General features: G+C 41.3%; 1 protein-coding gene across 3 annotated transcripts in view; it reads right to left on the bottom strand.

The window, feature by feature from the left end:
* Window positions 1–13,591, bottom strand: part of LOC131237488 (sodium/pyruvate cotransporter BASS2, chloroplastic-like) — a 41,525-nt gene extending 27,934 nt beyond the window's left edge. Inside the window, exons 1-5 of one of the 3 annotated variants that reach the window (XM_058235280.1) lie at window positions 13,091–13,584; window positions 9,023–9,163; window positions 6,798–6,953; window positions 6,175–6,296; window positions 4,944–5,105 (exon numbers count right to left, since the gene is read on the bottom strand). In XM_058235280.1, coding sequence (XP_058091263.1) covers window positions 4,944–5,105; window positions 6,175–6,296; window positions 6,798–6,953; window positions 9,023–9,163; window positions 13,091–13,468 — 959 coding nt within the window. In that variant the 5' untranslated portion in view covers window positions 13,469–13,584. Of the gene's footprint in view, window positions 1–4,943; window positions 5,106–6,174; window positions 6,297–6,797; window positions 6,954–9,022; window positions 9,164–13,090 lie in introns of all 3 variants that reach the window. The other 2 variants (XM_058235282.1, XM_058235281.1) reach the window with 2 other exon arrangements.
* Window positions 13,592–14,047: the final 456 nt, after the last annotated feature.

The following is a 14,047-nucleotide window of genomic DNA, read 5'->3' as shown; positions in this document are numbered from 1 at the left end:
CTACTAAGTCTCTTCTCCTTGCATCATGTAGTCATAATAAATATGATTTTTTATATGAGGTAGAATATGTAAATATTAAGGTCCCTGCTACATAAACTCCAGTCTCAAATCCTTATCAGTTCTTCCAGAAAAACCGTGGTTCCATTTCAGCCAAATTCAAACAGCTTGTCTAAAAACAGCCAAACTCCATCAAGGAGTATGCTTTGTCTTCAAAGTTTGACCAGGCTCCCATCCGAGCCAACTAGCTTGAAGAATTTCTCTTCGATTGCCGAAAGAAAATCTTCCTGAATGGAGGACGCAAGGATTCACTCATTTGCATTTTAGTGTTGTCCGTCCTGCGATTACTTTCCATGGGAAGAAAGGTCTTCCCCAAGCCTGCAAACTCTCTTTGCTGGATACTAGATTCAAGCAGTACCATCATGCAGTTATCGGCACTATCCAAACCACACTAAACCAGGATACGGTATTTGTCACCCCGTATCCCAATTTCAATATCCCGTTCAGTGATCCGCACCTCTTCACAGCTCTCCAAGCCCAAGTTCAACCCTCTGGTGCTGACTTCCAAGAGGGTGCTATGACAGCTACCCTTCACTACTAGGTAGCCTTCCGGGTGCAGAATCATTCCATCGACTTGCAGCTTCCAGGGCTTGCATCACGTCAAGATGCCCTGTTGATCTCTGTTAACCAGAACAAGACCCCCACGTGTACGTATGTCCCGCAACAACTTACACAAGAACAGCTGAAGGAGATTCTTCCTTCTTACTGGGTCACCAATTATGAATGCCAAGTCGAGGCCTCCCAAGTCATTTCCAATGACGCTGCCACTTTCGTGCGCAAAAAAGACAAGTCCTTGGAGACCAGGTTTGAGACTAGCTCTCAGGCCACGCCAGTCTTCTCCACGCCTCTCCCTGAGATTAATTGCTTCACGACCACCTCTTCGGTCTCTGGTTAGATGATCGATGGCAAGTATGTTGCTGAGCCCACTCCTATTGGGCCAGATCCGTTTGGTTCCCGTTATACTGCTTAGCGTCGCCGCAATAACTTACACATCAGTTGGGATGCATGCTCATGTGATGATTGTCTTGATAATGAGTATGAGGACAAACCCAAAAAATCCAAGTCCTTCCAAGCACAGCTTCAATGCAGATATGAAGCAGAAGATCCAGAAGTTGGACTCCTTAGAGAATCCTCTAGAAAGTTCGACTATTACGTCCTCTATCCCAAAAGGAAGCCATTGTGCACTCCTCCACCTTATAAGCCTTCACCACCAAAGCCAAAACGCACACTGCCAAAGCCACCTCTTATGCTATACTACCAAAAAGCCTTAGCCCATCTCAAGTGTTCCCAATCCATTCCTCAAAAGCCTCATCCAGTCTCTCTTCCACCCATGGTGTGTGCATATGAACCAATAGATGATCCAAGCTTTCCTGCAACTGATGACTTTGACCACCCAGCAGAACGAACTCATTACGTTTGGAAGATCAAAGACCCTCCTGGTCTACATTTCGATGGCACTCCCAAACGTGTTTCTGCAGCTGAAGCAGCTTTAAATTGGCAAGCAGAGAATGCTACCCAGCAAAATCGAGCGCTCCAAAAGATTTTGCACACTCAACAACAGCTTGCTGCCTCCGTCCAAAAGCAAAGTCTAGTCATTCCTCTCCTTGAAGCCAGCATTGCAGCAGTTGAAAAGGAACTGTATGAGATTGCGACTAAAGTTCGAGATTCAAATCTCCTCTTGCAAAAGAAAAAGGAATGAAAGTTCTTGAAGGATCAACTCTACTCTATCCAGACGCCACCGCGTCTGCCTCCTCCTACTCCTCTACTGTTACCATGGATCCCTTCGCCACCTCCAACTGTCTCTTGGGCCACAACACCCACTATACCTACCCATATACCTACTCCTGTCCACCAACAGTCTCAGCCTCACCTTCCCTCATCCACCATACCCACATCACAATCTTTTCGGCCTACTCCATCAAAACCTCAGCCAGCTTCACAGCCTTCCATTCCTTCTTTATCTAAAGGCAAGCAACACCTTGATGATGATCACCCATTTACCTATGACTTAATGGCCTCTTCACTCCCGTCATCAGAGTATCTCTCCCCTGACCCATTAAATCTGATAGCCTCCTTTCTTAAGGCCCTTGCATTGTTTCCCTCTTCACCAGTTGCGTCAGACAATTCCGTCAATTCTGACGATGTCAATCTCGACATCCCTAATCTGTTGATGCAACAGACACAAGGTGTCATGTCTACACCGCAGTCCCAGGCTCCTCAACCTCAGATAGACGAGGCAGCCAGTGATATTGATGAAGACAAACCTCCACAGAATATTCCAAGAATGGTAATTCCTGAGAATGACAACAAGAAGCACTTCACCCTCGACGACATTCCCCCACATGAACTAGGCAAATTTGCGGGTATCGCAGTGGTCAGTTCAAGCCTTCCGAACAACACTACCACTCTACCTACAAAGAAATTCTGGCAGTCAAATATGGCATTTCGAAGTTCCAGTTCCATCTAATTGGTCACCATTTTTTGCTAGAGATGGACATGCCCGCATTCCCGCACATGGTTGAGTTCAAGCAGAAGATGATCTCTCAACTTTAGTTGTTACGATGGCACAATTGGTTTTCCCAATGGAGTTTCACCATCAACAAAATCAAAGGAAAGGACAACATTCTTGCAGACTTCTTGTCTCGCCTTCCTCCTCAACTCCCTCCAAAAGCCATTTCCCAACCAGCCATCCATGCGCTCTCCATTCCTAACATCTTTCCCCTCGAAAGAATTACAAACCTCCCTCCAGAAATCAAGTCCATCATTTCCAACATGTATTTCGCCAATAGGCCCTCTCACAACCTGAGAACCTTTCTCGACATACATCTGTTTAGAAATGCTCCCGTCTTCCTCCACATCCCTAATCCTCATTACCCATTTCTCACTCCCATGTATTTCAAAGACCTTTATTACTATCCCAATGAAGCTCTTTGCTTCCTGTACTATCTCACTAAAACCTGGATAGTTATGTTTGTGTTCGAACTTGCAAAGCTTGTTGCATACTTTTGCCGCATCCAGGATGAACGCGACACCGGCACAAATGCCCTCACTCAATGCAACAAAAATCTAATGAAGTTCCTTGAGAGGTTCCATCCTCTCCTTGTTTGGCATTCCCTACTTGCCAAGCACCATGTTGAGTATCTAGAAATCAATTTTCGCAGTCCCAGAACTTTCTTCCCCATGGAAAATGGTGATAACTACTATCTCACCTATGCCCCTAATCGTTGTACCATACGGGGTTGGAGAACGTTCAATTTGGCTGACCTCGAACATTTACACAGGTATCTTTCATCTATTCAAGCGCCAAATGCGTGAACTCAACAATGTCTAAGTTGCAGACATTCCTTCTTCCATATGGCAACATCCCATTGCAGCCATTAATGGCGATCTCTGTCTCTCACACTTCGTCACCTACATTGAGTGCAACATGGACATACTACTAGCCCCACTTTCTGATGATGATAGTGACAGTTCCAGTGACTAAGCTTCGAAACCCAAAACAGTGAAGAGATAAAGAAGTTCAAAGCAAATCTCTTCCCAAATGACACTATCCTTAGATGTCATCATCGCCAGATGTTATTATCCTAGAAGTCACTTTCGCTAGATGTCACCATCGTCTTCCTCTCTCACACCCATCTCTATCCAGACAGCTTAGGTGTAGGTGTCCTCCCGCAGCAGCATATGTGTCCACTCACAGCAACCTCTCCCAGGCCACAACGATGCGTCCGTCAACACCTGTTCCAAGTCACTGTACCATAGGACATATGTGTCCCACGTATTCCTCATTATCCCCGGCAAAAGCAGTCAGGCAGAAGACGCGTGTCCCACGCCCTCCTGCAACGCACCAATTATCGTTACAATGTATTGGTTTTAAATTTCAGTTGACGTCCGCTGTTGCCTATAAATAGCATGCATCCCTTCAGTTGTAAAGCAGAGAGCATTCAAAGAGTGAAGAACTTGAAAGAGTTCAAGTGTTGTAGTGAGTTGATAAGTAGTTTAATTGCGTGAGTTTGTAGTAGTAGCAGTTAGTCTTTCCGTTAGTGTATTTTGTAATATGCTTATAAGAAGTAAAATACGTTTTAAGTTCAGACTTCGTATTAGCAAATTATCTCCCTACAATATTCCCCGTTTTCTTTTAATTACAGATATTGTTTTTGTCACTCCCTTTCCTCGCACAGTATATTTACGACCGCATCAACTCCCATCTCTCTCATGTGTCCGTCATGCATTATAGCCGTAGTAGGAAGCTACAGTAACACGTCTAAAGTAATGCAGCCATGGTAACACAGCTACATCAACATTATCTTTTCTTTATCTCTTCCTTTAGTACATATATTTCTAGGGTTTTTAGAGTTTATTAGGGTTTAGGGTTTAGGGTTTTGTGTCTGGTTTGCCCATGTTTTCACCTGCGCATTTAAGGGTTTAGGGTTTTAATTCTAAGAACTACAGTAAGAGTGGTTGAAATTTACTGTAGATTAATTTAGGAAAGTTTTTGGAATGAGAAAAGTAGAAATTTGAATTTAAATTGAAAAAAGTGACCGTTTTGGGGGTAACGGTTGTTATTCCTCGTATGGCCAATATAGTACCAAAAAAACCAACTACCCCGTTTAACCCCCGTACTGCATAATGGTTACAGCCGTTACCTATACACAACGGCCTTTACGGCCGTATGGTAATAGATACAGAACACCTTGCAAAGTCAAGCTTATCATCATCATCCTTTGCTGGAAATTAAGAATGTGTCCCATCTGTAATCAATACTTTAGATATGTTCTAATCGCGTGCATCATAACGAACAATGAAATGTTTATTTAAAACCGCATATATAGTATAAAGCAAGCAATAAAGGGTCAAAACCATTTATGAAGAAGTTAGGAAGATCATACCCAAGAATGAAGCCTGCAAAATGCAATAACATAACGGACAATAGTATACCCCCCAATTCTCCAGTGAAGATTTGTCGGACTAAAACTAGTGGCCCTCCACCAGACCCCAGTGTTGCACCAAGCATTGATGATTTTAGGCAAACAACATTTTCCGAGAATACACTGAGAGGACAAAAACTCGATAGTGAGAGAGAGAAATAGAGAGGGATATATATATATATAGAGAGAGAGAGAGAGAGAGAGAGAGAGAGAGAGAGAGAGAGAGAGATGGTTATTCGTGGACTGAAGTTATTCAATAATCGTAACAGTGGCTGTAACAGCAAGCCTTATGGCCATTGCGATACGAGCCGTAACACCATTATGGCCTGTAATGGCCAATTTGTCTAATGGAAGAAAATGTATCGTCTGGTAACAGTGGTTGCAATAGCCAGCCTTGTGGCCATTACAATACATGCTATAATGGTCGTTGCGGCCCTGTAATGGTCAATTTTTTTTAAAGAAAATGTACCGGCCAAGTACAAGCCTGTAAAGGCCGTTACAGGCATGGTGTGCAGTAATGGCCATTGTGCAACTGTAGTGGGGGCAACCGTTACCCATTACAGGGTCATAATGGCTGTTGCAGGAAAAATTACTCGTAACGGTCTGTTATGGAGCTGATACAATTTTTTTTCCAGAAGAAAAAAAAGATCGCAACAGCCATTATGGCCCGATCATAACGGTAAAGGTGGTGGCTGTTACCGTTATGGAATACCTTGGTTACAGGCCCAGAAAGGGCCCTTTTTTTTTTGGTCAGAACGAGCGTTACATCCCCATATCACATAACAGGTCCCACCGTTACCATTACATAACGGCCATTTTCAATACCATGGTAGGACTTCTAATACTACTTGTTTGAGCAAGATATAAACCATTCATCTAGTGGGCCTGTTTTGCATGTGCCTTGGTGTGCAAATCAGAACCATCAGATTGTTAGGTGGGCCACAGATATATGAAAAGATGGACAGTTAGATTTGCAAAATGGTCTATATTTGTTCTCCGTGAGGCTGACCTGATGATCTGACTAGAGTGATTGTTGGGGCATGGCACATACATGGTGGGATAATCTGATGAATAACTTGGATTTTGCACAATTGTAAGAGTAGCATTCTGAATCCTACTCTAGCAAATAGCCACAGCAGTGCTAGGAAATTATATAAGCAGAAAGGCAAACCTATTCATGACAATGTCAAACCTGCTTGTGAGCAATGATGATGTTAAGACAGCAAGAAGTGGAGCAAAAGGTGTAATCATTTTGACAACATTTGGAAACGTGCTCTGCATGTATGAACCCAGCAGAATTGGGGCAACAACCACCTGCAACAGATGCATTTAAGAGTTTTCCCTAGAAAAAAAAGAAAAAAGAAGGAAGAACTAAAGATGGCCTCAAAAGAGGAGACATACACAAAGCTCGATCGAGCATTTACTTGGCTCAGTAAACTGATAGCAGAGATCGTATTTAGGTGACTAGAGGCACCGAGGTGGATAATATATAAGTCTCCCAACCGAATGATCCTGTCACTGGTTGGACGGTGGTTAAATGTGGACCATTGATAGTCATCTATGTACATCATAAAGCCAGGATCATCTGACAGGGAGTTATTGGGACATTGTGTATCCGCAGATGGGGGCCTACAAGTACTTGGACTATCTTTGGGATTTGCATACTAGAAAAATCAGAGTAGGCAAGGTGTGAGTTTTGCAACTGTGGATTCAATTGTTATCATTTGGATATGCTATTTTGGGGTCTATCTATTGAGAATAGGATAACATGTAATTGAAGAAATGGTATTTTAAAAAAAAAAAATCGGATTTCACCTGTAGAGTACTGATGGAAAGGCTGACAGCATTGATAGGTACATAAGCTCCAGCGAGGGTTTTAGTCAAGAGAGGAGTGAGAATTACTGCACCTAGTGTGGTGCACACAGTCACTACAATGGAGAGCGGCACATCCCCTTGAGCAATTAAGGTCACCTGTAACACTATTTCACAGAAACAGATAAAAGAATGGGAAATATATTGATAATGCAAGATTGCGAGCATTAGCAAGACCACTTTATTTTTTTTCCCTTTCTTTATGACTTTAAATTCATTTTCTGTGGTCACGTAAACCGTCTTTGGTCTATAAGGTTATCTAGTGCAAAAAAGCAAAAAACAAAAACAAAAACAAAAAAAATCCAGGCTCAATTAGATAAGGGATGTCAGAGAGCCAATTCAAGGTCAGCCCGAGCTCGCCCCCAAAATAGAAACCTAGAGATGAAACAGATCGAGCCTTTTAGTCCCAAGCTTGGCCCGTTTAAAAATTTCTACTTGTATATTAACACATGCAATTTACAATATATGGGTAATATATGTCATCATTGGAATCCATGAGCCAGGTCTGTCCTGACCCCATAAAACCCGATTTGCCTATCAGGCTTGACGCAAGCCTGGCAAGATTACTGATTGGTCCCAAACTTTTAGAGCCAGCCCTACCTGACAGGGTTAGTCTAGGCATAATGCTGACCAGTGACAGGCCAGACCTGCTCAGTTGACACCCGCCCCAGCTCCAGACCATATCAACAGAAGAAGATATGCTTACATGTTCATGGCGATGGGGGTTCCATGAAAATCAAAAGAACATTAAGGGCCTGTTTGGGAGCTTGGAAAATAAAAGGAAAGAAACTGACAGTTTCTTTGGAAGTTATTTTCCAAGAGCCTATTTGGAGAGAACGAAAAAACAGAGGAATGGCTGGGAACAATTTTTGGAGAAAACACATTCTCGAAGTACATTCTATGAAAACACATACTTGGAAAATGTTTTCCACCAAAAACTGAACTCCCAATAAGGTGAAAATGTCATTTTCTTGGAAAGTATTTTCCACCCAAATACTATCCAAGCTCCCAAACGGGCCCTAAAGAAATTGAAGTTCACAAACAATATGGATCCCCAATTTTAAAAGGACCAAAGCTAGGGTTCATTTCAAAAAGATAATCAAACTTAAAAATCCCTACTGGCTAGCAAATGTGGAAACTACTTTTGAACATGGGGTGGAGAGAATTCAGCTTTCTGAAAAGTAATTGTGACCACTCTTGTGAAAATGTGATTATTCGAATTTAAACATTCCAAATTTGTACAACTAATATGCATGCAAAGAAGTGACAATGGTCAGAATAACAAAACAAATGTGATGCTAATGGCTCTACAAAGGATTTTGTCAACAGGTTGGGTCCTACAGTAACCGTACTAGGCTAACCGGGTTCGGGTCCTGTCAGATCTGGGTCCTTCAGGTCCAGTTCTCATTCTTGAATACCTGGATTTGAACGGATCTAGGTACCCATCGGGTCTTTAGATCTAGGTTTCCAGTTGGTTTGGGTCAAATAAGATCCTGTATATGATTGGGCCACTTGATGAATGGCTTTAGATCACACGCATGTACCACTTTCACACATGCATGGTATGTAAATGGCTCTCTTACATGCCTATGGCTTGGGAAACCTTATTCCATTGACAGAATAAACTATATATATTGCCATTAGAACTAACTGGACTCAACCTGAATAGACCCATATTTAACCAGGTCCCAAAAGCTGAGACAAGAACCACCTGATTATTTTATGGGTCCAAAAATTGGACCTGGACCCGGACCCATTAGAATCAGGCTGGGTCCATCAGGTACCCATTGACAGCCCTAAAGATTTCTCTCTACATAATCTCTGTCCTGCCTATTATGTAGACTTCTCAATTGACCAGGCTTGGGTTGGTTTTGGCCTAGATTTTGAACTAGCTGGACCGAGCCATATCTAAATCTTGACTTTGAGCAGCCTGGACCCGCCCATTGACAACTGTACTATAATGTAATGAGGGTCCAATCCAAATTTTAACTAGTCAAGCAATAGGTCCCTTGGTTCACGGAATATGTTGACTTTTGCAAAATCAGGTATGTGCGCGTGTGTGTGTGTGTCAGCTTGTTTTTAGCTCAGTTTAAAGTGCTGATCATTCGACCAATCATATTGCCAAACTAATTAAGGAATTTATAAGTACAAAAGATCGTGGATCTTACCACAGTAGATGCAGTACCTACAGGGCAGCAAGCAAGCAAAATCAAACCAACTGAAAGAGAGGGTGAGAGACCGAATAATTTGCTAATAATCGCTCCTAAAGCTGGCATGATCGTATACTGAGCAGCACACCCAAACGGTATCTGCGCAAGACATCGAAAGAATATACAAAATGTTGCCCAAGAAAATTCAAATAATTTAGGAAGTAGAAGCTACAGTATATTCCATAGCTGATAGAAACAAAACAAATAACCAATAAGAGCACACCAATCGAAGAGTAAAGACCATCCCCGATTTGGACATGCCCCACTAAATCTGATGCATGAACCCTTTAATTTTCATCATCCATTTAAAGAGATTGGATATATAGGATATGGAGTCCTTGTAGTTTTTCAACTATGGGCAATTCACAATAGGGCCCAACCACAACAATCATAGAACAACATGTATGTGGCAAATTGCAGTGAACCAACATGAGTTCATTGCAATGAACCAGAGACGACATCAGGGAAACATTGTGCATTTTTCTAAAATAGAAAAAGAAAAAAGAAAAAAGAAATCCAAAGAATGTATCTATACATCTAAATTCTTTGAATAATTCACTGCGGAGATGTCGCTACACGACAGTGAACTTGCAAATATCTATTAAAAAACAATTGCATTGTATGGTGTCCATTAAAAGATCAATTGGCCATCACACTTACACCCTGTTTGGTAGACGCCTAAAAATGAGTTAATCTCATTTTAGTTAATAGTTATGACATATTAGAGATCTTGATCTCTAATACATAATGATTTCATGCTAACAATAATTAGATACATAATTATCTCTAATACATCATTATTGTTAACTAAAATGAGATGAATTCATTTTTAACCGCTTGCCAAACCAGGCTTAATATGATATATTTATTTTCTAGAAAAGAGTGTTTGCCTAAATACACCCAAGGTATTGTGGGAGCCCTAAAATCACCTCTCCTATTAAAACTTACTTTTCTACACCTTCATATGCAAGATTGACGGGATTATATTTTTTCAAGACCAAAATGCCTATTTACTCTATAAGGCCCTTGAAATATTTTCCAGCATTGTGCGATCCCACAAAAAAGCTTATAACTCCTGATTACAGGTTAGATCGAGACTATCTTGGGCTTGTTGGAAAGATAATTTGATGAACTTTCAAGTAGAATTGAAATCATCTCATTTAAAGACCTTTTAACCTTTCAAAAGTGGGCCCAAAGTCTCTGATGGTGTAACTAACTTCTCCTTGACTTTCGAGTTAGATGATGACAGACCAAATGATTCCCAATCAAGGCATTTTATAGCTTATTAGAAAGCTTATCGAATTACCTTTCCAACAAACCCAAGATCATTCACATCTGAAGTGTAACGAGAGAGATCCAGTCCGTTTACCCAAGTCACGTGGTGCTAATCGTGAAAGCAATGTGAGTTATGCCATTAGGAACTACATGCCCACTTTTGAAAGGTCAAACGGTCTCTAAATGAGATTATTCTAGTCCTTGTTGAAAACTCGTTGAATTATCTTTCCAACAAGCCCAAGATCACCCCAATCTGACCTGTAATGATGGAGTATGAGAATTTTTTTAAGATTGCGTGTGCTAGAAAAAAAAAAAAAAATTGCAGTTTTTCCAGCATCGCGCGATATCTTGAAAACGCTCATAACTCCCTCATCATAGTTTAGATCAAGGTGATCTTGGGCCCATTGGAAAGATAATTCGACGAATTTTCAAATATGACTAGAATCATCTCATTTGAAAAGCTTTTGACCTTTTAAAAGTGTGTCCAAAGTCCCTAATGGCGTAACTCACTTCTCCATGACTTTCGAGCCAAATGATGACAGATCAAATGGTTTCCAATCGAGGTATCTTATAGCTCGTTAGAAAGCTTATTGAATTATCCTTCCAACAAGCCCAAGATCACTCAGATCTGAGGTGTAACGAGGGAGATTTGGTCCGTTTACCCAAGTCATGCCGTGTTGACTGTGCAAGCAATGTGAGTTTCAAGGACTGTGAGCACACTTTTGAAAGGTTAAACAATCTCTAAATGAGATGATTCTAGTCCTAGTTGAAAGACCGTTGAATTATCTTTCCAACAAGCCCAAGATCGCCCTGACCCGACCTATTACGAGGGAGTTATGAGCATTTTCATGGGATTGCGCAATGCTGAAAAGCCACGATCACGGTCTACACAAAGCCACGATTGCGGTTGTCCCAGAACCGCACAATCCCACCAAAACGCTCATTACTCCCTTACAAATCTGATCTCGAGCTTGTTGGAAAGATCATTCGACGAACTTTCAAATAGGATTGGAATAATCTTATTTAGAGATTGTTTGACCTTTAAAAAATAAGCCCTAAGTCTCTAATGGAATAACTTATGTTGCTTGCACAGTCAACACTACACAACTTCAGTAAAGGGATCTGATCTCCCTCCTTGCACTTCGGATCTAAGTGATCTTGGGCTTGTTGAAAGGTTAATTTGATAAACTTTCCAATAAGCCATAAACCGCCTCGATTGGGAATCGTTTGGTCTATCATCTTCTGACTCGAAGTGTGCCTTCCGTAGCATCGACCACCGAATGAAGCTCTTCCAAGAGAGGCACTTTCACAGATGAAAGCATGACAGATTGCCAGATAGAGTAGTCGGAAAATACGAAAGATTGCCGAAGAGTAGTTGGAAAACATGAATGATCACCGAAGAAGAGTTAGTGGTAAAAGAAGAGTTATCCAAAGAGTAGTGGTAAAAGAAGGTCCAGGTGTAGATTCATATTGCAGCTGTAAGACTTATACAGTCTTGCAATCTTGCTCATGAACAAACATAATAGCTCATTGACACATGGTTTTTGCACAATGGAACATATGGTTTGGTGGTCTAAATCGTTGATCTGATCAGCCCCCATGGCTAGGAGATGCCCCTGAAATCTTCCAAATTGGGGAATCCCAGTCCTTTGATGTGGTAGCCTATCATAGATGTGTGTATGTGTGTGTGTGTGTACACAGAAACACACACACACACACACACACACACGTGTGTGTGGGGAAAGAGAGAGAGAGAGAGAGAGAGAGAGAGAGAGAGAGCAATGATCCAGATTCAGCAGAGCAAAGGCCAAATGTGAAGGACTAGGATCTCCTGATCTGGGAATCCTGCATGGTGGACACATCAGACCAATGTTTCAGTCATGGACCCACGGGCCACACATCTACAGAATCTTGCACATCAGTGAACTATAAATTTGATCCAGCAATCCACTCCATTCAAATCTAATCAAGGTTATTTGGATGCATTATCAAATTGAATTTCAATTATTGGTCTCATTTATCAAGCAAAAATAACCAAATTGAACTTTCCTTCCTTGCCATTCTAGATCTTGCAATTAATTTATTTTCTGGTTGGACACACACACACACACACACACACACAAAACACATGATACAATTTTCGGGGCTGCTTCCTAATTTGCAATTTAACTGAATGTTTGCAATTGACTCACTTGTGCATCCAAACACAACATAAAACTTCAAATCAAAATGCAAATCGAGAAGAATATTAGTATTCAAAACGGCAGGCTTTCCACAGTTGACATATGGGGCTCATATTCGGCAATCCGACGTCCTGCCAATCTCAAGATTGGGAGTCCCTACCCGCTAATCTTGGGACTATTGAGTTAACTGTGGCCCATTGCCAAATATCATTTCTCAACCATCTATTCACAGGCCACAAATTGAAAGGCTGCAATCATCCCATTGACGAGAATTTTCAGGCACGATCAATCCAAGCGGAGACACAAACAATCACTGGTCTGGATTGGAAAAGCAAACAGCCCGCTTCTCAGAGTTGAAAACCCACTTAAATGATGTAAAAGCCTGACAATTCTGTGGAAATCCATATCATGGGTAGTCTTCCAAACCTCAAAATTCAAACAAAAAACAACCAAATATGCAATACCCACATCACCAAATATCAACCCAAAAGCAATCAAGTTGTTTATTTTATTTATTTGTTTTTTTTTTTGTTTTATTTATTTATTTTTATTTTTTTGGAGAACTTACAGAGAGAGGCCTCTGCAAAACGAGGCTGATGAGGTTTTTAAGCTCAAGACTCAATCCCATGACCAGCATGATAAAACCGAGAGAGAGGCTATAAGAAGCAGGCCCTCTTTCTACAAACCATGAAAAAGCTGATGGTTTTACACATGCAACCACTCCTCCAGCAGTCACATACAACGGATATAGGCTTGCAGCTGTGCTGAGAATGTTTTCACATCTGGGGTTTTTCTCTGGTTTCTGTTCATGGCTTTTCTGGAGAGATTTGATGGTCAGGAATGTGCATTTTGGGGGGTGTAATGTGCATGTTTTGGGGCTGAATTTTGGAAAGTTGGGGTTGGTTTTGGGAAAAAGGAAGCGATGGGGGGTGGTAGACAGGGTCATTATTTTCTGCCCTGTGATGGATGAATGGGAAGGAGAGGCAAAGACGCTGATTTAATTCTGCTTTTACTATTTCAAATTGGCGAAGTGATTTTATATTCCGACAGAGCATGACGCTTTGTACGCATGCAAGTCCAAAAAATCACGGTGGTTGTGGGCACTTGTTGGTTGAAACAGTCCCATTGGATGATTTCCAATTTTCACCGTCCAATGAGTGGTTCTCAATCGATGTGTTCTACCATATTTCTATCTGTTCCTGCTAGAGCCAATCGGTAGGTACACCGCTAATTCCAAAAGAGCTGCGTGGTTCATCTTTACTCAGAATTCTACAAGAGCTGCGTGATGTATTTAAGATGGGTAGCGATGTTTAAAGAGAGTAATGCAATAATACCGCTTATATCTATCCAATAATGTCATTGTCATCCATAAAAGTAACGTTGGCCGAGCTGAACATGGTTAAGTCGATACGAAACTTGAACAGTTATAAGATAGGTTATAAACTTAAAACTGACAATAATATTAAAAAAATTATAGCAATAGTAAGAATGTTGAAAACATCCCGATAATCAGTTTAGAGATATA

This window comes from Magnolia sinica, chromosome 2 (assembly GCF_029962835.1).
Source record: "Magnolia sinica isolate HGM2019 chromosome 2, MsV1, whole genome shotgun sequence".
Taxonomy (NCBI): Eukaryota; Viridiplantae; Streptophyta; class Magnoliopsida; order Magnoliales; family Magnoliaceae; genus Magnolia; species Magnolia sinica.
The sequence above is the reverse complement of the archived record's forward strand: the minus strand, read 5'-3'. Positions and strand labels throughout refer to the sequence as shown.